This window comes from Penicillium soppii, assembly GCF_028829465.1.
Source record: "Penicillium soppii strain IBT 18220 chromosome Unknown utg000005l, whole genome shotgun sequence".
NCBI classification, from domain to species: Eukaryota; Fungi; Ascomycota; class Eurotiomycetes; order Eurotiales; family Aspergillaceae; genus Penicillium; species Penicillium soppii.
Window position 1 is genome coordinate 2,407,737 of NW_026643235.1, and position 27,193 is coordinate 2,434,929.

The window sequence follows — 27,193 nt, forward strand, 5'->3', positions numbered from 1 at the left end:
ATTATGTAGTAACTAGTTATACGTGGTAAAGTGAAGCACCTAACTAAGGGTTCTCAGCAAGTCATATGGTACTTTATGACAGCTCACGTCGATCATATCAAACACGAGAGAATGCACTCCGTACCCGGTTAAGATACCCCGATAACCCGCTAAGGGACTCGTATTATTATCGAAATAAGTCAATGGGAACGGTCCGCTGCTTTGTAACTTATAACAAGGACAAATCTCATTGATTGAAAAGATGGTCCTTGTCAAGGTGATTGTCCATAATCAGATGCGAACACATCCGGGAGTGGACGGATTGGACCTTTTTTTGGCTTAAAGGGGGCAAAACAGAACCGGGGAGGGTATTCCGGCATTTGCAATTAACTAATCGTCCAACGAAATCATATGATAACTACCACTTAGACACTTTTACATTATTATTTAATTGTACACCGTATATTGGAACACAACAAATCATTCCGATCCTTTTCAACACTTACGTTATCTTCCATTTTGCCTCTTGTCTCTTTGTCTTGTACTTACTTGATTCGTTATCCGATACCCGAGTCGCCTGTTCCCCCGGTCCTCCTTCGATTACAACCTTTCAACATTGTACTCTAATTACATTACAATTTTTAAGGGTTCAAAATAATCGCCTGCATGATCTGCATATTCCACCCTTTCAACACATCATGAGCCTATAATGAACCCCCATTCCTTTGCCGGCGGCCAACCGTGGGGCCACCCTCTGCGTACACTCAATGGCGTCCCCGGACGAGCTGATAATGCGCAGATGTTGGGACAGCATGACCAACCCGACAGGCAGCCCACTCTCTCCCAACCGCCGATCCGACAACCAACCGTCGTCGACCTGACCGGAGGCGGTCCGGAGTCGCAGGACAGAGAACCACCCCCGAAACGACCGAGATTGGAGGTGTCTAGCGCATCAAATACCCCAGATACCGGCGCAGCGATGGGTTCCGAGGTGAGGAGTACTCCGGGAAGCGCAAGTTCGCGACCTGCGGTCTCATGGCGCGGCCGGCCAGCCTGGTCTTTCCAGGCTGTCATATCGGATATCCCGGGCAATGAGAATCGCGGCGACGGCGCTACTGGAACGAAGCCTCCTGCCATACCACCGCTCCCCGCCCAGCCTTGGAAAACCCCCTCGGTGGTCGAACCGTCGGGGCCCGCTCCTATAAAGTCGAGGGAAAGCTCCCCAGTGGGAGCTGTGCAGACAACACCTTATCAAATTGAGATACCAGCTGTCGCTCCATTGTACAAGGGGGATAGTAGGTGATCTTTTGGGAACCGTCGAGGCATGCAGACTAACGTGTTATAGAACCCGCCGATTTCGCACCATGGACCGGCAACCATCCCGAGGACGTCCTGAACGAGCAAACCGCAAAACAAGGATACTACGACCGCACACAAGTCTCTCATGAATCCAATACAGCCCGCCCCGCATTGTATGCGCAACTAAAGCACCGCACAGGGCTTCAGATGCTCTCGTCTGTCTTTACCGCGGCACTGGAGAAACGCCAAACCCACAACACAGTTCCCGCCCGATCCACCTTTAAACCACCACCCCGAGTTACGCTCACCGATAATAAGCGCGAGGCATGGCTTCGAGATCTCGCGAACCCGGCTGTTCCTCTGCGGCGCCTCAGCCGAACCATCCCGCATGGCATCCGGGGCAGGATTCTTTTGGACCAATGCCTTGGAAAATGGATCCCCGTTGCACGTGCTGTTTGGTTAGGAAAATGTGTGGGTGCTAATGAAATTCGTGCATTCAAGCGCAAGGGTACCAGTGGTGCTTTGGCTGTTGGTTTAGAGGCGAAGTGGGTTCGGGACTGGACCACAAATGTTCAGCAATTCATTGAAGGCGTCTTCAATGCCCCAAAGTCCTCGGACTGGAAGGCAAAGATGACATATGCGTATGTATCCCTGAATCTTATCTATGTTGTGAGGCTAATTTCTGTTGTAGTGTTGGGTTGACTGCTCGTCTATTCTTTGAGAACCTATTGGACCATGATCATTTTCTTGAATGGTTTTTATCTTCTTTCGAGGCTGCTTCTATCGGCACAATCCCGGTCTGGCTGTTGATGTTAGGTATTTATTGGAATAGTATTATGCGCTACAGGCGAAGAGGTCGACGATTGGCTGAGCTACTGCTTCAAAAACTGCGGCAGGTGCGTTCAATATATGATGGACTGCCCCATGCCCGTGATCATACTGATAATGAAGCAGGCAACGGAAGTTAAATTGCCCCAACTCCAACCTCTCATTGACCGTCTTTCTCGATTTATCGGAAAGCTTGTTCGTGACCATACATCCTCCATGATCCTCCCCAATTCTTGGGAAAAATACAACCAGCAGGTGTCATGTTCCCTTGACATGGCTAATGAAGCAGACAAAGCCCTTTTCCAGAGCCTCGCAGAGCGCAATTCGCGAGTACAGCGGCCCAAACACTCAACAAAAACCACCCAACGCTCTCCACATCAACGCATTATACGACTTCTCGACTCCATCCGCTCCGCTCATGATCTCTCCTCTGTGGCTATATACCTCGACGCATTCGACGACAAGGCCGTTTTAGTCTCCAGACTAATGGAATGGCTCTCTACGCCCTTCCGCTACGGCCTTTGTCGAGTGTACGTCGGTGTCCGTCTGCTGCGCAGATGGAAATCTGCCGGCGTCGATATAGATAGTCACATTCTTGCATTTCTCTCACGAGGACTACATAATCAAAAACTTGACATGGAGCAAATCTACCATGTCATCTCCGAGCTTGTCAGGTCGCAAACATTCTCCGTGGGTCGCTACCTCCAATGGCTCATGGCCAGAGGTGTCACCAATGGTTCCCCATCGCAAGAGCTCAAGGTACGATACGAGTTTGAAACTCATCCCCAAAGCTTATAGTTACTGACGAAGATCTAGGTGGAGGATTTGCCAATCGACATTGGACTCATAGCGCAACTTCCTGTGGGTCGTCTTCCGGAGCACGTCGGCAATCTGCGAAGCACTCTGCTGGCACGGACCGGACTCTCTGCCTCGGACGAAGTTGCAGCCATTGAGAATGTTAAAAATATCATCAGTCGGCGTTTACCGGCGATATTTGGCGTCAACGAATCCGCAACCATGGAACTAGATTCACTACCTACCAATCTGCCCTGGGCTGTCAAAGCTGAGGTTGGGCAATGGCTCCGTCGTGCCATTGCGGAATACAATAGGGGCCCTGCAGAGTAGGCATTTAACGTCTCTTTATTCTTGCAGATCTTGCTAACTCACTGGTAGGTTGATTACTAGAGCTTTCACCAGTGAAACCGTATCTGTAGTGTCTGCACTCACCCCGGCTCAGTTCTACACCGTTCGTGGGGTCCTGGAAACATTTGATGACATTTCGATGCTGGCAGATGTGTTGAAATTCGCGTCTAGCTGCAATGATAGCACGGTGCTGGCTTCGGTTGCCGACACAACGAACTGTCATTTTGAATCGCTATGTGTGATTGGCGCCACAGCTGATCTATTCCGGAGACTCATTGACGCCTATGCCGGCATCAAGAGACTCGGCACACCAGGTCTTGACTTGATATTTTCTTTGATCGAACTTGGCTTGAGGATTCCGAGTGAACTCAACACGGTTTCCATTCTTCGCCAAGATCTTTCTCGCATGGAGAACAAGTCAATGGTAGCCGCATCCTCCCCAGTCTCTGACCACATTCCCGATAGCTTCGGTGACATCGATCCCCTTTTCCGAGAGAAATTAGATCAACTTTTGCTGTCAGGGAATGTCATGGATGAGCCCACCTTGGACACAATCTTCAATGCCCTCACAAAGCATTTGGAATCTGATGGTGGCAACGTCAAATTGTCGGCGAATGACACTTCTCGCTACCTCGCACAGCTTCGGTCATTCAGTCCAAAGCATTTTGACGGCATTCTTGCACGATGGGTCTGCAGTCATCTTCGATCATCCGAACGTACTACTTTGTTGCGAATTCTTCCTCCATTGATTGGTGTCGGATGCGTTACCATTAGAGCTTTCTTGGCCCTCGCCAAGAGACTAACTCTTTCTACGCCAACAACTGTCCCCAATGCAGCACATCTACCCGCTGAACTGGTCCAGCTTCTTGTCCCTTGTATTGAAGAGACCAGGTTTTTCGATTTGGTGTCTTATCGCTTCCAATTGGCACAACAAGAATTTCTCGGCAAGAATTCGGAAGAGGCGCTGAGGATCGTGTGTGATGCTGCATCATGCAATGCCAATGATGCTTTGACTGCATCCAGTGAGTTGGAGGGCTCTATGGTTCGATTGTTGCGTGATCTCCTTGTGCGGAACCCAGGATGTGCGGCAGAGAACGGCATACAAAAGCTAGTTGATCAATACCCAGCTGCTTTGGGCATAATTCAAAAGGCACTCGATCTTCTTCTAGGTGTTGAGTCTAAGTCAGATCGCAAATCGGTCCTTTCCGAAGTCCAGAAGCTAGCTAGCATGACCGATGACTTCTCGCTCCCTTTTTGCCAGTTAAAGCTTCAAGTTCTTTTTGGTGCAGATTCAGCGGCGGAAGACCGAGCTAATATAGTTGATGCAATGTTCAAGACTGCTGTGTCGGACAGCCGTGCTCACAGACTTCACTGGGTTGATCTTGTTGCACTGATGAGCCCTGATGCCGTTCGACAAATCCGTGAACGTGCTGAGAGGGAGTTCTTCGCTATTCCACTCCTGGAAGAGCTAATGAGCGATATTCCTGACACTTCCGACAAGTTGGCCTCGCTGGAAACCGCTAGACTATACCTCATTATTATTGAGGAGCTCGCGAGCAGCATTCCGGACTCTGGCGCTCCATCTGTTGGATCGGTACTTGTTGAGAAGATGGACTCCCTTCTCCACAAAGTCATCGCCATGCATAACACCCTCGCCAACTCCAAGGGCGCCGGGAATCAAGGACGTCCCAAGTTTGAACGCGCCCTTGCCTTCTGGTTCTCTGCCATGTTGAGGATGGTAGTTCTTCACCGGTCCGCATTTGTTCAACTGCCTGCCACTCTGAAAGTTGGCCCTCAGCCCGAGCAGCTCCGACTCCTGACCTCAATCATCTGCATCGCCCTCTCACGCCTCCCAGGTGACGTACTCCGTCAATTCCCAGCGGCCGATTACTTCCCGCATCCAAAAGCGGGCGAAGGCTTCCGTCCCTGTCCGGGTATCCTATTGCAAACACACGCTCTTGACGTCGCTGCCTCCCTGATCGACATCTTCCCAGACGAAGTCCGCCATCAATGCGCCCGCTTCTTAAAAGAGAAGTGTTCATCCTTCGTTCCGTTCCAGAACGACTCTCGCTTCCTCTATCTTTTCGGTCCGATGGTAGACCAATACTCTACAAACGCGCCGCATTTCTCAGCGCCCTCACCCGCAGCCTCAGCATCGACACCGACGCCTACGCCTGCCCCATTCTCGTCTGTCGGGCCATCTCCGGCGCAGCAATCCGTCGCAGCAGCGTCTGGTTTGCCCACCGGGATGGACGGTTCGAACACTATGGCCAACCGACTTCGTCTTCAACACCGTGGTCGCATTCTTGGTCCATATCCTGTTCGCCCATGGGAGCTGCTTGAAGATGCGGCTCCGTTCCTGGGTGTCAATGATACGGCTGTCAACTTGGGATATTTCGATGCCAGGCGAGTGAGAGCCTGATTATCGTTTCCTTTGGGGATAGGCAAAGTCCTGATATACCCCATATCTCCCCCTCTTATTCCTCGCATCCTCTGCAACCATCCCATTCACACTTCTACCTTTATATTCGATCCCACCTTACATTCATCACATCTCCTCCCTCGCATATCTCACGACTCACATCTACTGTAACAATGAGCGATTGCATATGGGAATTTGACTCCGTCTTAAATGTTAGTTTTGTTTGCATGCTACTTTTCTGTTTTTTTTAAGGGCTCATTTCGTTGGCGTGCATCACTATCCCCCACTGGCATTCATATTCGGATTTGGCATTCATGGCATGCAAGCTTGCATCGAGAAGCATTTTGTACATATATCCGGCTTTGGCTTCGTTCTCGGCGTTTACATGGGTGGGATTAAGTTGCCGAGCTTCGCTCAATGTCTGCCTTGTCAATCAACTCAAATCATACTGACTTTCATTCTTGAAGTTACTTTGTTCTTCTCTCGTGACTGTGCTTCCTGTAGATTCAACAGGTATTTGCCTCATCGTACACTAGACCACCAGTCCATGAGTGATTGCTATTTACTGTCAACCAGGCGGCCACTATATTGTACGGTAAAAAAAAAAAGAAGAATCAAAGCGAAAAACAAAAGTCAGGTTGATAACTACTTCGAGAATGCCAATAGACAAGCTCCCCTTTTTTTTTGTGCTTTCGTGTTTCCCATAAAATCAGATTCGCGCAAAGCATAAAAAAGTAAGCCATAGAAGAACTTCATCAATACAAAGAAATAAAGATAAAACGAGAGAAATCCCGTCATAGCAAGCAAATCAAAATGAATAACACCCCCTCGATCTCAATTGACTGGGCGCCTGTTCTCAAAATCCCCATATAAATCTCAATTGAACCTGGATCTTGTTCGCATTCTCGACCTCAAGTCAAACCCAGCCCCAACCACAGTCTCACTCTGAGCCTGAGCCTATGCCGACGACTTGTCTTTCGGGTCCTTGGGAGACCCAGAGTCTGGACTTTCATCCTCAGGACCGAGACCTTCTTCTGCCCACCCTTGCTCATACCACTCATCTTCAAGTTCTTGGATAGCCTCATCCAGCTTACTCTCATCTTTGAACTGGAAGCTGGGGTCTTTCGCGACCATCTGGCGATATGTTTCGCGAGTGTAGTCCTCAACAGTCTTACGGCTGCCGGTTTGGGGCTGATATTTTTCCTTGAGTGGTTTGTTCTCACGCAGTGGAGTGCGAGTCGCCCTCTTCCGGGCATATTCTATGGCAAATTTTGGCACATCAAGCTCAAGTCTCACAGGGCGTTTGGCTAGTGACTTGTCTTTTTCAAGTTCGTCGGTGTTGGCAGTCTCGTCCTTGGCTGGTGACTTGCCTTCGTCAAGCTTGTCGGTGTTGGCAATCTCATCTTTGGCAGGCGACTTGCCTTTGTCAGGTTTGTCAGCATCGGTAGTCCCATCCTTGGCTGGTGACTTGCTGTTGTCAAGCTTTTCTGCGTTGGCTCCCTTGTCTTTGACAGGCGACTTGCGTTTGGCACCGGTCTTGGCTACTGTCGGTGCAGTGACTGTTGTTCGTGAGTCGGGCTGCGATTTGGTACTGGTAGTAACACGCTCCCGTGACTGGTCGGTATCGGGCGTCTTAGGATCGGGGCCTCCTTCCGATGAATCAGCAGCACTCTTAGTTTCAACTTCCAGTTCAGGCACAGTCTCAACGTTCGGATTTCGGTGCTCTTCGTCCGCAGCCGGGGCGTGGCTGGGCTCGTCAGTATTTTCAGCTTCGGGCTCAGGCTCATTTGGGTTATTCTCAGGCTCAATGGGATCATCTTGAGACGTGGTCGGCCCGATGCCGGTATCAGAAGATGCCTTCACAGTTACGATGTTGGCACCCTCCTGCACATGAGTTGGCACTGAAAGTGGTTCACTCTTGGTCTGGCCAGGGACGGCCACTTGGGGCATGTCGGAACTCCCATCGGTGGTTGAATGGTGCTGTTGAACACGAGAGCGTCCTCTCTCGATTTCCTCGCCCTCAGTTGGTTCAACATGGATCTGATTCAAGGTAGATTCATATGCTTCGGCCTCAGAAAAACCTCCATAAAAAGGTGCTTCCAAGCTGGGCTGGCTGGCGCGAGGCACAGAGTAATGACTGTAGCCTGGCTGCATACAATAGCTGCCCGGGGCACCTGGCCAGTTGGGCGGCATTCCGGCAGGGACCCAAGTAGGACACCACCAGTGTTCTCGGTGCTGATCAGAGTCAAACTGTGGCTGGCTAGAGACGAGGAGAGGTTCGTTAGGGAAAGGAGGCCTTGGTGCAGGTGGACCTTCGATCATAGTCTGGTGCCGTGTCAACATAGCAGGATGGTATTGGTTCGGCATAAAAATAGGGAGCCCTGGATTTGGCATGCCAGGGTACTCGGAAGGAAATGGCTGAGTTGTGACTTCCGGCACTGACATCTGGCTGAAGCCAATGGATGGGCTGACAAAAGCTTCAGCGGGTGGGTATCCTTGGGGGGGATAATGAGCATGGTTGTTAAAAGGGTAGCCCTGAGAGAAGTTTTGATTGAGGGTGGGATTGCAGCCTTGATTGAAGGAGGGATTATAGCCCTGATTGACGTTGGGGTTATAGCCTTGGTCGAAGTTACCGGCGCCGCCGACGGTCGGAGGGAAGTGAAATCCCCGGTGAAATTGGCGAGGAGAAAAACCATGGGATGGATTGTTTTGAGCGTTGATACTCTGGGTGGGAGTGTGCTGGTTTGAAAAGCTGGCGTGGTGTCTGGGGGGGCCACTGCGAATGCCACCTCTGCCGCTGTTACCACCATTTCCCACGTTGCCGTTGCCAGTACTGTTGTTATAGCCGTGATTGCTGTTGTTGTAGCCGTTGGGACCGTTGTTGTGGCCTCTGTTATGGCCGTTGCCATATGGTCGGGCTCTAGGAAGTCGCGAATTGTTCCAGGTGCGGTTCTGAGGAGGTTCATTTGAATGCCTGTCTCCTTCGATAGCACCATCGTGGGGGATATCATCCATCTCGGCCCTTCTCAGATAGTATTTGTCGTTGTGGTGAAAAGTCTTTGATGGTCAGTTGGCTGTTCGGAGATTTGACTGTTTGGGGACTTGGAAAGTAACTTACATGAAGTGCCTTTGCAAAGTCACCTTGGTATGCGAAATCGATGAGACCGTAGATGGTTCGATAGCCCTGGTCAATATGCGTGCATATGTCAACTGTTTTCAACTCGCCAAAGTTATTCAGGAGTTTCCTGATCTCAGACTCAGTGATCGAGTGACCAGAGCGAAGGCTGATGTAGGCAGTTGCTGTTTTGAAGTTAGAAGGTGCAATGGAAGAAAAGAAAATAGATGTAGCCCTAAAGAACTTACTATGTGCTTGACTCGCCTCAAATCTCAACGCTCGCCCGTGAAGTATATGTTGACCATTTTTTGCAAGCGCCTTTTTCGCTGTTTCTCGTTCCTATAATATATATATCAGCTATTTTACTTGGGGGCGAAAGTCGGACTGAATGCTCACTTCGTATTGCACAAATCCACTAGGCATATTCTTTGGACATTTAATATTAACGAAACAACGACCATACTGCAACATGATCTGTGCAAGATCATGCTCCAATTGTTCGATTGGAATCTTGTTCGAGAGACTATTCAATCAGTAAGTATCATTAGTTAGGACTTGCAGTACTTACTTTCCAACAAAAACACAACAATCTTGCGAGAAAAGGCTTTGGGCATTCTCTTTCGTTGGCTTTTGATTCAATAGATCAGACCGCGGAGAAAAATGTGGAGGCGTTCTGATGACTTTATCTGGGGGAGTTCCCTCGGGAGTAGGCTCACGGGAACTAGAGACAAAATCCTTCGTGATTTGCTCTGTGACTTGCTCCAGAGGAACTGGAGTGCAAGTACCAGATCCAGAGCTATTCTTTTCGTGGCCGTTCATCTTGGTATATAGTTTGAGCAATGACTGGTTCTTTGTAATATGAATATGGGAAAGGATTATACCAAGTTTAACGGGACTGTGATGAAGAAATATATCAATAGATACCAAAGAGCTATAACGAGCGAAGAAGATGTTGAGGAAAAGAGATTTACGAGAGAAGAGAGAGGCCATTCTCTATGTACAGCTCTGAGGGCCGTCGCCATATTTAGAACGGTATCAAATTATAGAAACATGCCTCCGCATCCCAATAGAGCGAATTAGTTGAGCATATACCGTGGGATAGTACAAAAACACAATGATGTCCATGGGACTATACTGCTGAGCCACCTTTTTTCTAATCCGTTTTATCTTTCTTTCTTTATGAAACAAACCGATATCTCAAAGTATAGTTGGTGCAGGGGATGAAAAGTCTATAAAATCGATGACTCTTGAATAAAGTTGCACCTGCCCAGGTGGGAACTTGGATGCCCCAGTCAAATCGCAAAGATAGTGTACCGTTCTTACCAATTCGGATGTCGGCCTGAGATTGGAAGTATAAAATATGACACTGGGGGTCAGAATGTCGTCAGTCCTCGGCATATGCACGATTGTTCTCAGAGAAGAATGGTTGGGACGGTAATGATAAACTATTGTGGCTAGCTGTCAAGAAGAGAAATTACATAAGATATCCTGAAGAATACCAAGAAGATTGCTACCTTAGCAGAGTAAATGGGTGAGGTGAGTAGTTGCATTTAGGTACATGAAGTTGTTGTTGTCGACCTAGACACCTGACTCATCACGTAATTTTTACAATGGCGTCTTGCATGTACTGTCCGATAATATCAATCTGAAATCATAGTGAATGGTTAGATCAGTTATTGGATAATTAGGGCAAGCATACCGGAGGAGGGCCCATGATGGATTCGTGATCGCCATCGACAACGTGAATACTCAAATTTCGATATGCTCGCATCAGAGCCACCAATGGTTGGTGGGGGAATAATGCTCAGCGAGACTGGGGTACTATCTCCAGAACTGGGGGATGGTTGCAGCCGGACAAGATGCGCCCTAATCTGGAACAAAGTCGGTTTACCGTCAAACATACCTGCGGGAATCAGGAGGCCAGTGTTGCTACGAACGCTGCCAGTTATCGAGACCGAGAGGTAAGAATCGATGCTGAGTTCGTCAAAACGTGCTTCCTCCGGGATCTCTGACATCTCCATTCCCATTTCCTCCGCAATGATATTGGCGACACGGAGCAACATGTCAGCAGATGAACTCGCAATCGACGACTTTGAAGACTGAGCGACTTTTGACATATGCCACTCCCGATCCTCAGATTTCGTTGTTTGTTCCTAAACCAACCTTGGAGCCTCCGAGAAGGTGGTTCAAGAGGCTGAGCTTCATCTGTTGGAATTTGAGGCCAAAACACGTCGCAACAATTTCCTCACCATCGAGAAGATAAACATCGCCGACCCAATAGCTTTTTTCCTTAGACTCTTTCATGCGAGAGTAGATCTGATAAGATTTGGCTGTGAGACGATCCTGAAGAATCCGGATACTTTCTAAACCGGTTGAAGTGTACGCTGTGTCCTTGACTCTGCCGATACCGTTGTTCAACAGGAATCCAGCAAAGTGGATAATCCCATCCACCGAATACGGGCAGCATGTGAACTTCCCGTACTCTAACGCGACAGGAAGATGGATTGTACCGCAAGCCTCTTTGTGGTCACAGTCAATATATATATCCGAGATGCTGCGGTACTTCTCATTGTAGTCAACAATCGAAGCATACATCTGATAGAGAATCTTGCCCGGGATACGACAAATTTCCTGCTTTCTTTCCATGCTCACCAGCTGATTCATTCTAGCTGTGATCATATCCGCGTAACGAGCCCATTCATCTTTCCAAGCTTCGTTGTCTCTGAACTGCACCTTGCAGGTAGAGTGATGGACAAGGGTTTCATTTGTTTGCTGCGATCCGATAGATACATGCACTGTGCCATAGCCCAGGGACATGCGGGGCTGAACCGACACCTGCATATCGGGTCCAGCAGACAAGACGACTAGTGGTCGGAAGATCTCGATGTCAGTCACTTCAATGGCAGACCCAGCTCCCACGTTGTTTCTCCTACAATAGAGATGCCTAGCAGATGTCACGGCCATATCGACGTATACCGAACTAGGGCAGAGACTGTGGCCTTGAACGCAGTGGCCCTCAATAGCTGCCAGGAGTTGTTCCTGCTTTGGATCCGACACGAATCTGATCGTGGCATCTCCACGAGGATCTATGTTCTCTTCCTCCACGAATTGGACGCAGGTACTGAGTGGTTTCTGGGTTCGTTTCCTCTTTCTTGTAGGAGTGTCCTGAATATCGGCCTCTTTCAGATTAATGTAGAAGTTCTGCGTGTCAAATGCGTAAGGGGGTAAGTCAAGCAATCGGAGATTTGGATCCGAATCCTTATAAAATGCGGACCATCGAATCTCTTGGCCTTTCAGATAGAATGTGGCAAGATTCTCACAAAGAGATTTCCAACAGTCCAAGCCCTTTTTCAGACCTGGCATGAGGTTTGTCTGGGCAGTGTTCGTCAAAGTTTTGATCATACTTTGACATCCAGGTTCAGGCCCGCATTCAAGCCAAGTGGTGCTTTGATCATATTCTCTACTTTGCACAGCCCCCAAAAAGTTGACTGGCCGCCGCACATGACGCAGCAGGTAATCGGGTTCAATCACATTTCCAGCCTCGATGACCGTCCCGAGCAGAGAAGATAAAATAGGGACTGTAGGCACAGAGAAAGACACAGACTGGATAATTTCACGCAAGGGAAAAAGGATGCGGTCCATCTGAGCAGAATGGAAAGCATAAGAAGCTACTAGGGCCTTGGCTTTGATGCCCTGTAGGTCCAGCCTACTTTGCAATTCTCTGAGATCCTCTTGAGACCCGCTGATCACTGTGGAATTTGGCCCATTGATGCAAGAGATCTCACATGATGCAAATGAAGTGCAATGTTCTTGGGCCGATTTTAAGGACAAAGGTGTGGTAAGCATAGCGTGAGTGTTTGTGGAGCACCTCGTCTGCATGAGCTTTGCCCGCTTACCAACAACGTAAATGGCATCGGCAACGGAAAGTGCTCCTGCGACGCACAGCGCTGAGTATTCGCCCAGACCATGGCCAATCACCATACTCGGTGAGATTCCCCAGCTTTTCCAAATCTCTGCCATAGCGATTTCAAAAGACACCAGGGATAGTTGCTCAACGATTGGCCACGACGGACTACCATCATCATCTCCCGTCAAGTATTCCAGGATAGATGGAAATCCAAGCCCCAGGACAATCTTTTCATGGGAGACAAGAGAATTGTGAAACCCGGCGCAGGAAGAGAAAAGTGTTTTAGCGATTCCCCGATTATCTGTGCTTTGACCAGCAAAACTGAACACTGTCGTGGGCGTATCACGATTCTCTTGAATCATAGGTTTTTTGTCTACAGCAATTTGCTGCATCAAATTACTAACGCTCGTGGCCGAGTAGGACGTTCGAAACGGGTGATGCAAGCGCCGGGACGTTGTTGTGTATGAGAGATCAGGCAAGGAAATGTGATTTCCATTTTCTTCAAGGTAGTGAAGCAGCCGCGTCTTGTTCCCATCGAAAGCCTTCAAGGATTTGGCAGAGACAACCACTGGATAGTGTGAACGAGATTGATTGTTTGCTTTTGAAACCTTTAGGTATTCCTCCAATAGCAAGCTCGTTTTTCCTCCCTATTTCTTATTAGCTGAAATTCACATAATAAAACTGAAAAGCCGAATAATGTGACGCACCGCTGCGTTGAAGTTGTTCACCATAATTCGTCGCCGCTCTTGGCCAGATCGAGATTCAAATCGTATGTTTGATCCAGGGATGCGAACATTTCTGTCATCGATGTAATCGAGCTTGTGATTCAGTCGGCCTTTGATACCCACATGAGGAGGAATACGGCTCTTTTGAAACATCATCAAAGCCTTGATCAAAGATGTAACTCCAGCAGCCTAGTGAAAAATGATCAGCAACTTCACGAGGCGTTCTAAATATATATCAAACATACAGCTCCGCTGTGTCCCATGTTGGCTTTCACAGCGCCGATATAAAGCGGCTGGTCCAATTTCAAGGAGTTGCCAAAGACACTTGCTACCGAGGCCACTTCGATGGAATCCCCTGCCTGGGACCCTGTTCCATGCAATTCCACATAGTCTACCGAAGAAGGTGGTAGCCCAGCCTTGCCAAGTACGGTCGAGAAGAGCTGCTCCTGTGAGTCTTGGTGCGCATGTGCGATGGATATCGCCTCGGCGGAGTGGTTTGTAGCGATACTTCGAACAATGCCGTAGATGTTATCATTGTCAGCAATCGCTTTGCGCAGCGGCTTCAAAATAACGACTCCAACAGCTTCCCCTCTGTAGTATCCATCTGCCTCATCATCAAATGTCTTGCAAGAACCAGTGGGAGATAAGAAGCCGCTACTGCTGAGCCCGCGAACCATAATTGGTCCGGTCAGGACATTGCCCCCTCCCGCAACCGCCATGTCACAATCGCCTAGGCGCAATGCGTTACAAGCAAGTTCAACTGCTGCTAGACTAGAGGAGCAAGCAGTATCCACGCTGTAGGATGGCCCGTCCCATCCGAAGAAGTCATTCAAACGGCCTGGACTAAAGGCTCGGATGTTTCCTGGTACATAGTCAACATCCGGATCTTGGCCTGCATTTGACTCTCGCCAGTCATCTGTAGTCTGGCCAAAGTATGTTCCAACCTTGCAGTAAAGATCACGGCTATATCCAGCCATCTCCAGTGCTTCGTAGGTTGCCATCATGAGCAGTCTCTGTGTAGGGTCAGTTTGCTTTGCCTCGCGGGGAGACATAGAGAAGAGATGGGTATCAAAGAAACCGAGTTCGTCAATGAAGCAGGCGAGAGGAGGAGGATTATTGCCCTCTTTATCGGTGTATGAATCAAAATATTTGGAGGCATTAAACCGTGAACGGGGAATCTAGAATTGAAATATCGGTTACAATGCACCAGAATTAGCCATAGTAGGTGTGTTAATTCGTACCTGGGCGTGCAGCTCTCTTCCCTCCTCGAGGGTCTTCCAAAATTCTTCCAGACTGCTTCCACCTGGGAACCGGCCGGACATACCAATGATAGCGATGCCATCATTGTCATTTATCTCATGGGCCGCGTGTGATTGGGCAGAAAACTGATCTTCAACGAGATTGACTCCTTGGGCTCTCAGTCCTGAGCAGATACTACTCGTTCCCCATTGTGGCCCCACAACTAACAAATCAGTTGGAGAACTCTTCAAATGCGTTGCTGTTTGTTCGATGATGCTTTGGTGCGAGATCGGCACCTGTATAATCTCCTGGAGTCCCTGAGATAGTATACTTGTGACAGACCTACTCCTGTATACCCCTTCCATCGATGGTGAGAGAATAAACACCCTCCGCCGTATTTCGCGGTTACCGTCTATGGCAGGTGCAACGATATGTTCGATATCGGGGAGGTTTAAGTGCCTCGCATGGAAGGCACCATAGATAGGTAAAGCAGCTTTCTGGGCCTCTGCGAGTGTCTGCGACTGAGCAAAAAGTTGTTTTACTGTGGAAGGGGGACCGCTAATGGTGGAGCTGATGGCTGAACTGGCGCTGATATACGTGTATCGAGGCGGGGGGACATTCTAATGATAAGGCAGGACATATTAGCAATTAGACATCTAAAATATCTGCGACTCGCGTACCTGTGTGATGTGAAATTCATCCAGGATATCTTTCAATTCCGTTTGCGAGACACCACGTATCACTGTGGACCAACTGCCAGAAGTGTTCTCGATAACCTGTGACCGATGATGGACCTCCACGGCTAGGCGCAAAGCCACGCAAACAATTTTGCTTCCAAAATCGACCAATTCCTCCCGGTTTTTGCAGGTGGCTGCAACAACAGCTGGCAAGAAACCAGTACAAAGGCCCAAAAGATAGGTTCGGTTCTTGTCATCCACTAACAGATTAGGGTTTTGCTTCAAACATCTATAAAGAACCGTCAGTCTAGTCAATATCATGATTTCATGAACTGCAACGCCGTACAACTAACATTTGCAAGGAACACAATTGTGCTATACAAAGCAGAACAGTAGATGTAATTAAATTCTTTTCCGCTGCTTGTGCCTGGGCGATGAGTCCCGCAATGGAATCCATAGAAACAAATAGTTTTTGCTCCGTCGGCCGCAAAAGTCTCACTTCGTGCTTAAGGGCTGAAATGCTGGCTTGAATAAACGGATATAGCGAGCGGGCATGATTAGGATCCTGGAGAAGAGATTTCAGAAAGTTCGCCGGCTCCTGCGATTGATCTGTGAAAAGGAGCAAGTTGCTAGAGGGCATGACGGATCGGGGCATGGTGATTGATGCTGATATTACAATGGCTCCCAGTGGATTGAGTTCTGGAAAGAATCAGATTCACGAAGTCTTATTTGTGTTATATACATAATCCATCCAATTGTGCCTGATTGGAGCTTGCATGCTGATCCGTCCTTTGGCATGATGGAATGGGTCTACATGGGGTAGTGGACATACATAATAGTACACGGATGTGATATGTTGAGACGAAGGAATTTAGATCTATATCAAATTCCTGATTTTAGAGTCATACAACTGGGATTATCATTAGGTTGATGCATTTTGCCAGGATGGAACTCCCCCACTTCCACTTCTATGGCATTTGCCACCATTGATTAGTCCATTGTGATAGGAAGTAAAAAGAAAACATCAATTACAACGCTGTACTAATTGGAGATTACAACGGCTGGCATAATTTTGGTGAAAATATGTATTGCCAGTTTAGCGAATAGTGATAATACCATTGATGGTATTACAATTACAAGCCATGATGTGCCCATTAATAAAACAGAGAGAAAAAGCAAAAACAACATACACGAGTGCCCCTGTCCCTCTCTTCGTGAATTAGCGTGGCAATTTTACACAGTGCTTCTGCATCTATCCTCTCTGCTAGCCTCTGAATTCATTAGTATCCGGGGTCCAACTTCCCAACCACACATACACCTGTCAGGCGCACATCCTATCTCATTATCGCGTTGAAAAATTAATTGACATGGATCATGAAAACAGCCATTGCTAAGCGAACTTCAAGTCTCCACCTCAGGGAGGATGGATGCACAAAGTTCGAGGCTGCAGTTGATAGAGCCACCCGGGGCATCCGCGAAGTACTCTCGAATTGTCGACCCACTGAGACCTGATGAAGCTGATGTCGAGATGTGCTTAGCGAATCTTTTCAATAGCAACCATTGGATACGGGGGTTGAGGGGGGGGGTTACATGTTCCAAGGATGTGACCACTGAGAACTGGATTTAAGATTGGCGCATATTTGAGACAGGGGAGATTTCTGAGCGAACAGAAAAATAAGAAACGATGGATGATACAAAAGAAAGTTTCTAGAGCTTGTTAAACATAGCAGAGGTCTAGAGAACCGAATACATGCCATATGAATTGTGAAAAGAGTGATTTATTCCTACTCCGTACAATATTATGCAAATTTCCTTTTACGAATATATAAATTCAACGGTCCACGCGTGTCCACGACAGCTGGCGAAACTCGTCGTAAAGAGATGCAGCTTGTGAGCCTATGACCATGTGGAGCTAACTACATATGTAGTTACGTACATATTTTCGATAGCTAGTGAATACACTATTTGATACCAAATATTACTGTAATGAATATATGCACTCTTCCGCATGATGCACTATGCAGTGCTCCGTTGTATTTACAATATTGTATAGCCCGTTAGTTATACAACGTACATACATGTATGTAGGTCATAACCCGAAAGAATATTCCGTACGGAGTATACAGAATGGGATTGAGCCGCCTACGATACATTTGGGATTTACTTCTAATTAAGTATTTGGTGTGAGCTGGAGGGACACAATTTGGTATCTACGATGATCAAAAACAACTGAAACCGCCATTAAGCCAAATCCCTGTTCTAGTGGCCAACTGAAAATATGGTACCTGGCTTTCGGCAATCTGTTGCAAGGATATTTGGCTGAGGTCGACCGTTTTTCAAACCACTCCACACACTTTGTTACTGAAGCTTTTAATATGAATCCTACAGCATTCGCCAAAGCTCTTTCAAAAGCCTCACACAAGTGGCATGGAAATTGTTGTATAGTCACCTCCCGATGCTTCATGTGCCACAGACAGTGAATTGTGGGGCTGGGCCTTATAAGGATGCATCCTTCTTGACCTATCTATTGCAACAAAAGGGCACTCCACTCTTGATATGCAGAACAAACCGGGTGGATGGATTCAGATCCCACCAATCCCTGATGCTGTGGTGATATATATCGGCCGTTCATTGGAAGCCCCCACATACAGAGAGACTGCGTCGCAACTACGCCAACTTAATCTCGCCTGGTAACAATACTTACCGCCAGATAGGGAACAGATTGGTACTCAATTGGTCTCCCTCTTCTTTCAGAAGTTGAGCCTTGGTACACGAGAATATGGATATGTAGCAAGATATATCGGCTCACATCGCGAGTCTGCGTGATCAAAACGTCAAGTCAGATGCCATAGCGTTCTTTGAAGGTCTTTCTCGAAAATTTTATTGGAGATGATTTTATGATGAACGCTTTCACCCGTCACCTGGAAGTAGGAACTAGGAAGAAGATGGTATCCTGATGCTCTGACTGATGCCCCGAGAAAGCAGAAGGAAATAAAGAATCTAAATTATCCCAACATGAATGGCACTACGGAGCAGTACAAGAAAATCTTTATTCCAGACAATCACAAGGTTCAATGTTCAATGTTCAATATATCGCATTGTAAGATCCTTTCGATCGCGAACTTGAACCTTCAGATTCATGTGGCGCATAATGACCCTTGTAAGATGGGAGAGACGTGATAAATTGGTACATACATACTATATCTCCGTATTGATGTGAGAAGCGAGTAAATGTAAATAGTTGAATAGTTAGTCGCAAAATATCGATTCGAAGACCAAAAAATCCCCTGAGCTGAAGACGTGTTGTCCTTATCTCTTATCGGATTGTTCACGCCACCTCGGAAAGTCTTCCCCAGCTTAAAGAGCTACTGAGAATTGCTCTTTCTCCTCTGCAATACACAATATGATTCCCACGCGACGTTTAGCTGCTCAAGGATTTTTCAAGCGGAGTGCCGATGAGTTCGGCCGGCTCTCCAGAATCGGTAAGTGTGCGCGTCACAGCCCTGAACCTCAAACTGACAAGGGTTTGCCATAGCTTGGAATACCGAGGCCCTCCACACTCCCACTAAGCCTTACACCCTCCTTAACTTTGAGGATGAAGGAACAACCAATGGCTGCAAGACTATGGCCGATCGCGCAGTAGGAGGTTTCAGCACAGCCAGTCTGGACTACGAACCCGCCGAGCCTTCTTCGAACACACCCTCACATGCCCGCTTCCACGGTACTATCTCTACCAAATTACCGGACAACTGGCGCGTGGAAAGAACTGGTAAGTCCTACAATGATGACTGCACTATAATACACTAATTCCGAAACCCCCAGGCTACGCTGCATTCCGTAACCAAGATCGAGGCTTTTGGCTTTTCGGCCGGCTCTACTGGGACGTGGATCCTTACGCGTACCTTGCACTGCGCATTAAATCCGATGGTCGGCGGTACACTGTAAATGTGCAGACCGACGCCGTCGTCGAGACGGATATCCACCAACACAGACTATACACGCGACACCACCGTGTGCGCGAGGCACCCAAGTCCCTGGAGGAGGCATATGACAGTGACGTTGAATCCTCCGACGCTGCTGAAGATCTGTACCCTGGTGGCATGCCCGCAGCTCTCTCAGATGTTCCACCTGAGTCGACCATCATCTCCACATCTACCAGTACAACAACTTCTGGGTCGAACGGATGGGAGACTGTTCTGTTGCCGTTCAACTCGTTTGTGCGCACGAACTACGGCTTTGTTATTGAGCCTCAGACTTCGTTGGCTCGTCAACGGGTTAAGAGTATCGGCATTGGTCTGACGGATCGTGTGGATGGGCCGTTTGATCTGCGCATTCACAAGATTTGGGCGACCAACGGAATGGGTGAGGCGGATATTGAAGAGGAGCGCAGAATCTGTGGTGATAATGCGCTCCCCCTTGATGAAGGTGTCCGATCGGGCTGGACTGAAGAGCCTGAGCCGAATCCTACTCGGAAAGAGCCTCAGCAGCAGAGTCAGGAGCCTAAGAAGGGGCTCAAGGGTTTGAAGTGGGAGGAGTAGACATGATATGCGTATAATAAATCATAGCTAGCTGTACAAAAGAATGTAATCTCGCAGTGACAATGTCAATTTTTGATTGTATTCCATGGTGGCTAGAAAATACAACTGTCGAGCACTTCATTTGGCTAGCGACTCGCACAGAGATGTGAGGCAAAGGGTATGTTTATTTTCCAAAAGGTGCTGCCTCGGATGTAGACATGAACACCATTCATTTCAATGACCGAATCGTAATCAATACATAACACCTATGATTTAGTTAGAGTTACCTGTGATCTTCTCCCAAGCCTCTTGGTACTTCTCTGCCGTCTTCAGGGCAATGTCATCAGGCATGCGCACACCCTCCTTGCCCTTGAGACCCTGGCTCACAAGCCAGTCACGCAGGAACTGCTTGTCGAAGCTAGATTGACCACGGCCGATAGCGTATGAGTCCTTGGGCCAGAAGCGAGAGGAGTCGGGCGTCAGGACTTCATCAGCGAGCACAACCTCGCCCGTCTCCTCGTCGACTCCGAACTCGAACTTGGTATCGGCGATGATAACGCCGCGCTCAAGAGCATATGCATGAGCGGTCTTGTAAAGCTCCACAGCCATCTTGGCGACAATCGCCGCGTACTTCTCACCCAAAATGGCGACGGCTGACATAATGTTAGCTCAGATTTCTATGACTAGACAGAAGCGACGAAACATACCCTGGTCTGGATGAATGTTCTCATCATGCTCGCCCTGCTCTGCCTTTGTGCTAGGCGTGTAGATAGGGCCGTCGGGGAAAGCCTGGCTTTCCTGCAGACCGGCGGGGACCTTGATCCCGTGCACGGTGCCAGACTTTTTGTATTCGTTCCAGGCCGAGCCAGTGATGTATCCCCGGACGATTGCCTCGATTGGGAGAATGCGCAGCTTGCGCACTTGCATGCTGCGGTTCTGCAGGACCGGGCGCAGGGACTCGGGAATCTGAGGGGGGAGATCGAGGGAAATGAAATGGGTGCGCAGGGCGGGGTTGGCCTCGGTCAGGGTCTTGAACCATGTTTGAGTGCAGAGAGTGAGGAGGACGCCCTTGTTAGGGATACCCTATATTCCAAAGTTAGTATAGTATTCAGGTTCAGGGATTGTTGACTTACATTCTCCATGATCACATCGTAGGCGGAGATGCGATCACTCGCAACGAAGAGAAGGGTCTTATCGTCGATCTCGTAGAGGTCGCGAACCTTGCCTCGGGCGATGAGAGGCAGAGCACCCTGCAGGTCGATAGTCGTCAAAGCTTGAGCCATTGTAATATGTGCAATTGAATGAAGGGAGGGAAGTATGCGTCATCGTCACTTTTTTTTTTGGCGGGGGGTTCCCGCATTGCTGCCTTGTGGCCTCAGGTTTCAATCAATTATCCGTTCAACGCGCGCCCTTGGATTGTTGATATACAGATACAACAAGATGGGAAAGCCATAGCGCAGACAAAATGACGCGTTATTTGACTCCATGGAGAGTCTCTCTTCTGTGTCTGGTCACACTCTACACTGATGGCGTTGTGCCGAATTCTTCTGCGATTCATGTCCTTTCCTTCCTGACGGCGGGTCTGTTCCCGCTAGATGCGGCCGATAAGCAATGGAAAGAGCACTACATGCCCACTATTGCCGAGCTTGAGGAGTGTCTGTCGGGACATGAATCTGCTGTGCCTGGGCGCACGCTCTGGGACTTGTTTTTGAAGAGGCTCTGGGCTATTGATTCACTAGATGCGCTGGAGACGTTTTGCGTCGACGCTATCCCGTCGCTCTTGGCCAAATCGCGCGAAGAGCTGATCTATGAAAGAGATCATGGAATTGCCCCGGAGGCTGATGATCGCATGCGTTTGTCCAGAAGCTCACCGTTAGGCGCGTTTGTTCGACGAGCTCACATGGAATACACGAAGCTCCAATTTCATGATGCTGTGAAACTCTGGTCTGGATTTGTCAAGTACCGTCTCCCAACATACAGCTACTGGAGTCGCAGACATCGGGGGGCCGAGAAGATCGCCATTGATGCTAATCTCCGCAACCTCGGGTTGGATTCCACTAGCCACCTTTCGCAAGTGGTGTATGGGAATATGGAAGATGATGAAGATGATAAAGGGGAGGTCAGCGTCAAGGACTCAGAGCGACTGGTTGAGTTCCAAGTCGGAGAACTGCAAAGTATGCTTTTCTGTGGCAGCCCATGACCCATGCACTAACGTATACAGGAATGGGAGGCAGAGTTCCAGATGAAATGAGAGCTCAACTGAGGCACATCATGACCTCAGAATCATCGGTCCCGGTACTGATGTACTACCTGGAGTATGTAGCAAAATAAAGTTCTATTTAGGGCCAACTGACGTGCTAGATATCTCGATGCCTGGAGGGCCGGGGATTATACCTCAGCCTTCGACAACCTCCACCGCTACTTCGATTACACCATGCACACTAATCTTGACCGCAGCGCATATCAATTCGCTCTTCTAAATCTGGCCATTATTCAAGCAGATTTTGAATGCTTCAATGAAGCTATCTCGGCAGTCCAAGAGGCCGTTGCTATTGCACGGGAGTCCCATGATATGAACTGCCTAAACTTCTGCATGAGCTGGCTGTATCACTTCGGTAAGGCATTCCCCGAGCAGATGCGAGAAGTTCAAAACAGTGGCATGCTGGGCAACGAAAAGGAAGGCCTCGCCTTTCTCAAGGCCAAGGCCAAGGAGACTGACATGTGGTCTCTTATGAGCACTACATTATTAAGCGAAGCCAAACTGGAGATGCAGCAGGTAAATCAAACCTTCCCCAGTCGACATAGCTTTCATTAACAATCACCAGGGAGAGAGCCTTGCATCAATTATGGAATCATTCGTACGAGCATCCCATGTCAATGTGAACAAAGGACTCGCAACACCCACGGGTGCATACATGCTGTTGCAGGGCTCTATGTATGCTCGAATAGGTATGCTTCAAAGCCAAAGCGAATGAGCGATGCTAATTGAGAATCAATAGGAGCTACCCACCTGTCTTGGTTAAACACTGAAGTATTTCGCGAGTGCTACGCGGAAGACCAACCTTATGAGGACTTTGTCAAAATCACATTTCGAAATTGTCAAGTTGTATGTTTGTTGATTCAAAAGTGTGAGAAAATTGCTGAACAAAAATAGTTGGCACAAAAAGGCAATTACAAAGAGGCATCCGCGCGGATGAACAAGATCGAGCCAGAGAAGCTTCGAGCTTTCAAATACAACAATGCCTGGACTTACTACTCAGGGATACTGCAGTTGCAGCGGCAGATCTGTCGGTAAGATATCCACCAAACCCCACCGGCCACTTCATCTCTGACGATCTTCAGCGATGACAAGGTGGCTGTCGAACATATTTTATCCCAGCTCCAAGCAGTGCAACTTCTCGACTTTGACATGCGCCTCTTGCTAGCGTTTCACTCAATAGATTTCACAATTCGCCAAGGCGACTACGGCCGCGCCCTGAGGATGGTCGAGCAAGCCGCCCATTCCATGCAACCGGAGAACTTCGACGTCCATTCACAAGTGAAGCTCTTATGCCTGAAAGCACAAGTGCTCGGTAAATCCGGCCAACCACAGCGTGGATTCTCTCTTGCCGTGCGTGCAGCCAGTATCGCACATCGCTCAAAGGTACTTGCTGACCTCTGGGAAGCAATTTGCGCATTGGCGGTTGTGTTGCTCAGTCTGCGTGAATTTGAAGCCACTGGCGAGCTGGTAGAAAGCATCATGCCCCAGATCCTCGAGACAGAAGATTATGCTCTCATTGCGCAGGCATATTCACTTCTTGTGGATGCTAACATGGGCATGGCGGGTGAGTTGTGGAGTCTGCAGGGCAATGACTCTAAGACCACACGGAAAGAGTACATAAATCGTGCCCTCGGTTACATTGACTTGGCATATGATCATTTCGAGGGGATTGAGGATATCAAAGGCCAAACGGAGATGATGGCTAAAAAGGCTACCGTCATGCACCTCACAGGTGATCCGGTCTTGGCTAATGATTATGCTGCTAAGTACCTGGATTTGCGGAGGCGACGGGGCACTGAGACATGAGTACATTTGATCCAAGTTTAATAACACAAATCCCTAAACCCAAGGTTTTTCTTCTTTTTCCGGTGTATGACTTTTCAAGTAGATATCTGGCTCTTTAAAGTAATCACGCCTGTGGATTAGAGATCGTTCATGTCGACCGTACCTGATAATTAATTGTCATTGTATTTCATTAGTTGGATTCTTAGCTTCTCGTGAAGCCTCTTCATCCTGAGTTACCTGATCAAACTTATCATTGGAAGGATAGAAATGTTGTGTATGAATATGAATTTTTATGAATTTTTCGCCTGCAATATGGGCAGAGTTCAACTTGAGATAAATCTTCATGTTTTGTGTTGGACATCCAATTTATTCTATTAGGGCGTTTTGCATCTAATTGAATCCAGGAGCCTCAAGCCATCGATCAGCTTTTTACAAAACAACAACATCAGATATTACCAGTGCCGAGCGAGTTGAATCTGCTTCTAGAGACAAAGGCAGGCAGCGATTTTTTTGCTGTGGCCTGGGCGCTTTTAACACAAACTTGAGACGGAATTTATGAACGAAGCTCCGGAATAACCGAGTGTTTTGAAGCCAAATTTTGTATGAAATGAATACGACTGACTGACTTATTTGTTCAATAGCTATTTCGGGGGTGTTTCGACTTTTTATAACGCCCTGCAATCATTAGGTTGGCGTCGTATGATGTAACTATCTCGCTCAAGTAGGCAGCCTAGGCATTGACACACTGCACTGAAATAATCTTCGCCATGTCAACAGATTTTTAATGGCCTATTAAGCTAATCTTTATCAGCTAAATAGGGTTAACCACTGCACGCACCACTGCATGCACCACTGCACTTGTCCGATCCTAGTAATCACTATTGGTTCTGAAATTGCCGTAACCTACTGTGGCTCATCAAGACACATGCAATGCGTGGGGCTTTGGGCAACAAGGAGAGAGGATGTGGAGTTAAAACTGGTCCGAAGATTACGATGTCCTTTGACGTTTTATTAGCATGATGGTCAGTTACTCGCAGCTGGAAAGCCAAAAAAAACTATTATCACTTTTCTCCCACACACATCTTGTTCATCTTATTGAAAATGAAAATCGACTTTCCCTTTATTCTTTCAGATATAGAATTTGACTGTTTCAATTTCCATGATGGTAAGAGCTTGAATCAGCAAGACAAGACAGATGTTGCGCAATGTCTACGAAACATTCTATGCCTGCTGCTAGAGGATATGGGATACCAACACCACTATAGACCAGTTGACATGATGCTTCGTCACGATCTTCATGACTGGTCCGATAAAAATTTAGTGCCTCTGTTCCCGGGCAAAGGTCGAGTGTTACAAGCTATCATGGACTGCTCTGCGCAGTGTGCAGAATCCTTCTATCATCTCTGTCAACATGAGACCAAGCTTGTCATGGCTATCGTAACCACTGTCTTCGTTGCTTCTGATGACAATGCCATTTTAAACCCCGATGAGCGCAAGAGTCTATCCTATTTCTCTTTCAATCACTGGCAGAGCCTGCCTGAGGAGAATCGCTGGTGTGCGGTCCTCACCAAAGCTCTGAAGATGTGCGCCGAATATTTTGGGTCGCAGGACCCACTAGTTGGTAGCCTGGCCGCGAACAGCTACAGCGCGTTTGTAGACGCCTGCGCTCAGGAGACTCGTCTGGAAAACGAACTGCCAGTGCACATTGGCAACCATGAGCAATCACATTCTTGTTCAAAAGAGTGTTCGGTTGAGTCATTTCCCGCCTATTTCCGCTCCTCAAGTGCTGCGCCATTATTGTATCTCATTCCCAAAGTCAAGGTTTCTCGACATGAAGAAGTTCCCCTACGCTTTTGGATCACAGTCATACCCGGTATCTGCAAATACATCAACTACATGAACGATTTGCTATCTTGCCCTAAGAAGATTCTTGCTGAAGAGACTTGGAACTATCTCTTTATGAGGACTCAAGCCAAACGGCAAGCAGGCAGGTTGACCAGGTTCAGATCTAAGCAAAATAAGCTATGGTCGTTCCGTGACACACTGTGTGAAACAATTGAAGAAGTGCAAAGAACAACTCTTGCGCTGGAACAGGCTTTCACAGAGTGTATTCCGACGGAGATCCGTGGAGGCCCAGTCAGCATGAATGCTACCAGTGGCAGCGCTCAAGATGAAAAGAACCACTTTCATCAACATATCCAGTCAGCTGCTCAGCTCTGGACTGGTTACAAGCATGGCTACATTGCCTGGCATATAATCTGCAACAGATATGGCTTACAGCGTCTCCCCATTGAGGGATACACCTTCAAATCCAGAGGATTGTTCCCTTTGAGGCACAATTCTCTGTGTGCTATTCTCTTTGGTATGATGTTTGCTTTTATATCCACAATTATCTAGTCTAGTCCCGCTATTACCTCGAGCCGGCATATTGCTATGAGCCCGCAGGCGATCTCGGGTCAATAACTTAGGCAAAGATATAGGAGATTCCTGTACATCATTGAGAGCAGACTCGATTTTCAGGTCGCGCTGTGATTCGAGGTGCATTGAGGTATTCCGCTGCTAAAAAATGTCAATTTTCTCCACCCACTTCTCTGCGAGGGCCAATAAAAAGTAGTGCAACTGGTAGGTGATAAGTTCACCACTGCTTATCATATCATGAATATACTCAACCGTTGATTTGGCTAAGTTGGGAGCCATGGTTCATTGTAGCACTAGTGTGGGTGATTGGTCGTCAAGAAGACATTTGGGTGTGACGGAAATGTCGGACGTGGGGCAATGAGGTAGCAACTGTCCAGCTGAAACAGGTAATAAACACTGGCCCAAGCTACACAGTTAACCGGTATTCTTCGATACAGATCAAGATTCCAGGTGAGTCAAGTGACACTGCCCAAAGACTTTAGCGCATCTTGGCATTAGGGGTTGAGAAACCATCAAAGAGTGTGGGTAGTGACACCGATTTCCGGAAGTACTGTATCAATCTACAGCAACTGTCTCAAATGTACAGTATAAGCAACAAAAAGTTTCAATCTGTTTATTGCTATGGTCGAGCTAGTAGAGGATGCTCCGTTCCTTGCATCCGCTATTTTTGAGGTCCGCAGCTTCAGATGGGCCACTAAGCTCCCAGGAACTGCGAGATCACTGAATCACGTGCGATTCCTAATATCTAGCATGCCCTCGACCTTTTGTCTAAAATAAATTCATATGATCACTGAGCAGAGGGGTGAGCAGAGGTGAGCAGATGAATTTGCTTATAAGCAATAGGGTCTAGCTAATGCGCTTATAGCTGATACTGCAAGA

General features: G+C 47.9%; 7 protein-coding genes across 7 annotated transcripts; 4 read left to right on the plus strand and 3 right to left on the minus strand.

The window, feature by feature from the left end:
- Positions 1-688: 688 nt before the first annotated feature.
- On the plus strand, positions 689-5,671 carry N7529_006346 (mediator of RNA polymerase II transcription subunit 12; the record flags this gene model as incomplete). Its single annotated transcript, XM_057241873.1, has 6 exons — positions 689-1,274; positions 1,325-1,919; positions 1,970-2,174; positions 2,233-2,865; positions 2,923-3,227; positions 3,280-5,671. 6 exons carry the CDS (start codon positions 689-691, stop codon positions 5,669-5,671), a joined length of 4,716 nt encoding a protein of 1,571 aa, XP_057097232.1.
- A 957-nt stretch (positions 5,672-6,628) lies between these two features.
- N7529_006347 (uncharacterized protein) lies at positions 6,629-9,605 on the minus strand (the record flags this gene model as incomplete). The annotated part of the gene is made up of 5 exons (XM_057241874.1): positions 6,629-8,728; positions 8,790-8,971; positions 9,035-9,125; positions 9,183-9,309; positions 9,355-9,605. The coding sequence occupies 5 exons, from the start codon at positions 9,603-9,605 to the stop codon at positions 6,629-6,631; spliced, it is 2,751 nt and encodes a 916-aa protein (XP_057097233.1).
- An 821-nt stretch (positions 9,606-10,426) lies between these two features.
- On the minus strand, positions 10,427-15,989 carry N7529_006348 (uncharacterized protein; the record flags this gene model as incomplete). The annotated part of the gene is made up of 9 exons (XM_057241875.1): positions 10,427-10,431; positions 10,486-10,876; positions 10,950-13,340; positions 13,401-13,607; positions 13,664-14,596; positions 14,660-14,965; positions 15,014-15,277; positions 15,338-15,623; positions 15,688-15,989. The coding sequence occupies 9 exons, from the start codon at positions 15,987-15,989 to the stop codon at positions 10,427-10,429; spliced, it is 5,085 nt and encodes a 1,694-aa protein (XP_057097234.1).
- Positions 15,990-18,737: 2,748 nt separating this feature from the next.
- N7529_006349 (CIA30 family protein) lies at positions 18,738-19,872 on the plus strand (the record flags this gene model as incomplete). The annotated part of the gene is made up of 3 exons (XM_057241876.1): positions 18,738-18,816; positions 18,870-19,103; positions 19,157-19,872. 3 exons carry the CDS (start codon positions 18,738-18,740, stop codon positions 19,870-19,872), a joined length of 1,029 nt encoding a protein of 342 aa, XP_057097235.1.
- Positions 19,873-20,124: 252 nt separating this feature from the next.
- N7529_006350 (phosphoribosylaminoimidazolesuccinocarboxamide synthase) lies at positions 20,125-21,134 on the minus strand (the record flags this gene model as incomplete). The annotated part of the gene is made up of 3 exons (XM_057241877.1): positions 20,125-20,504; positions 20,559-20,934; positions 20,985-21,134. 3 exons carry the CDS (start codon positions 21,132-21,134, stop codon positions 20,125-20,127), a joined length of 906 nt encoding a protein of 301 aa, XP_057097236.1.
- A 182-nt stretch (positions 21,135-21,316) lies between these two features.
- On the plus strand, positions 21,317-23,917 carry N7529_006351 (putative anaphase-promoting complex subunit Apc5; the record flags this gene model as incomplete). Its single annotated transcript, XM_057241878.1, has 7 exons — positions 21,317-22,025; positions 22,073-22,166; positions 22,213-22,627; positions 22,677-22,800; positions 22,851-22,957; positions 23,006-23,142; positions 23,194-23,917. The coding sequence occupies 7 exons, from the start codon at positions 21,317-21,319 to the stop codon at positions 23,915-23,917; spliced, it is 2,310 nt and encodes a 769-aa protein (XP_057097237.1).
- Positions 23,918-25,174: 1,257 nt separating this feature from the next.
- Positions 25,175-26,293, plus strand: N7529_006352 (uncharacterized protein; the record flags this gene model as incomplete). Its single annotated transcript, XM_057241879.1, has 1 exon — positions 25,175-26,293. One exon carries the CDS (start codon positions 25,175-25,177, stop codon positions 26,291-26,293), a length of 1,119 nt encoding a protein of 372 aa, XP_057097238.1.
- Between the last annotated feature and the right edge of the window lie 900 nt (positions 26,294-27,193).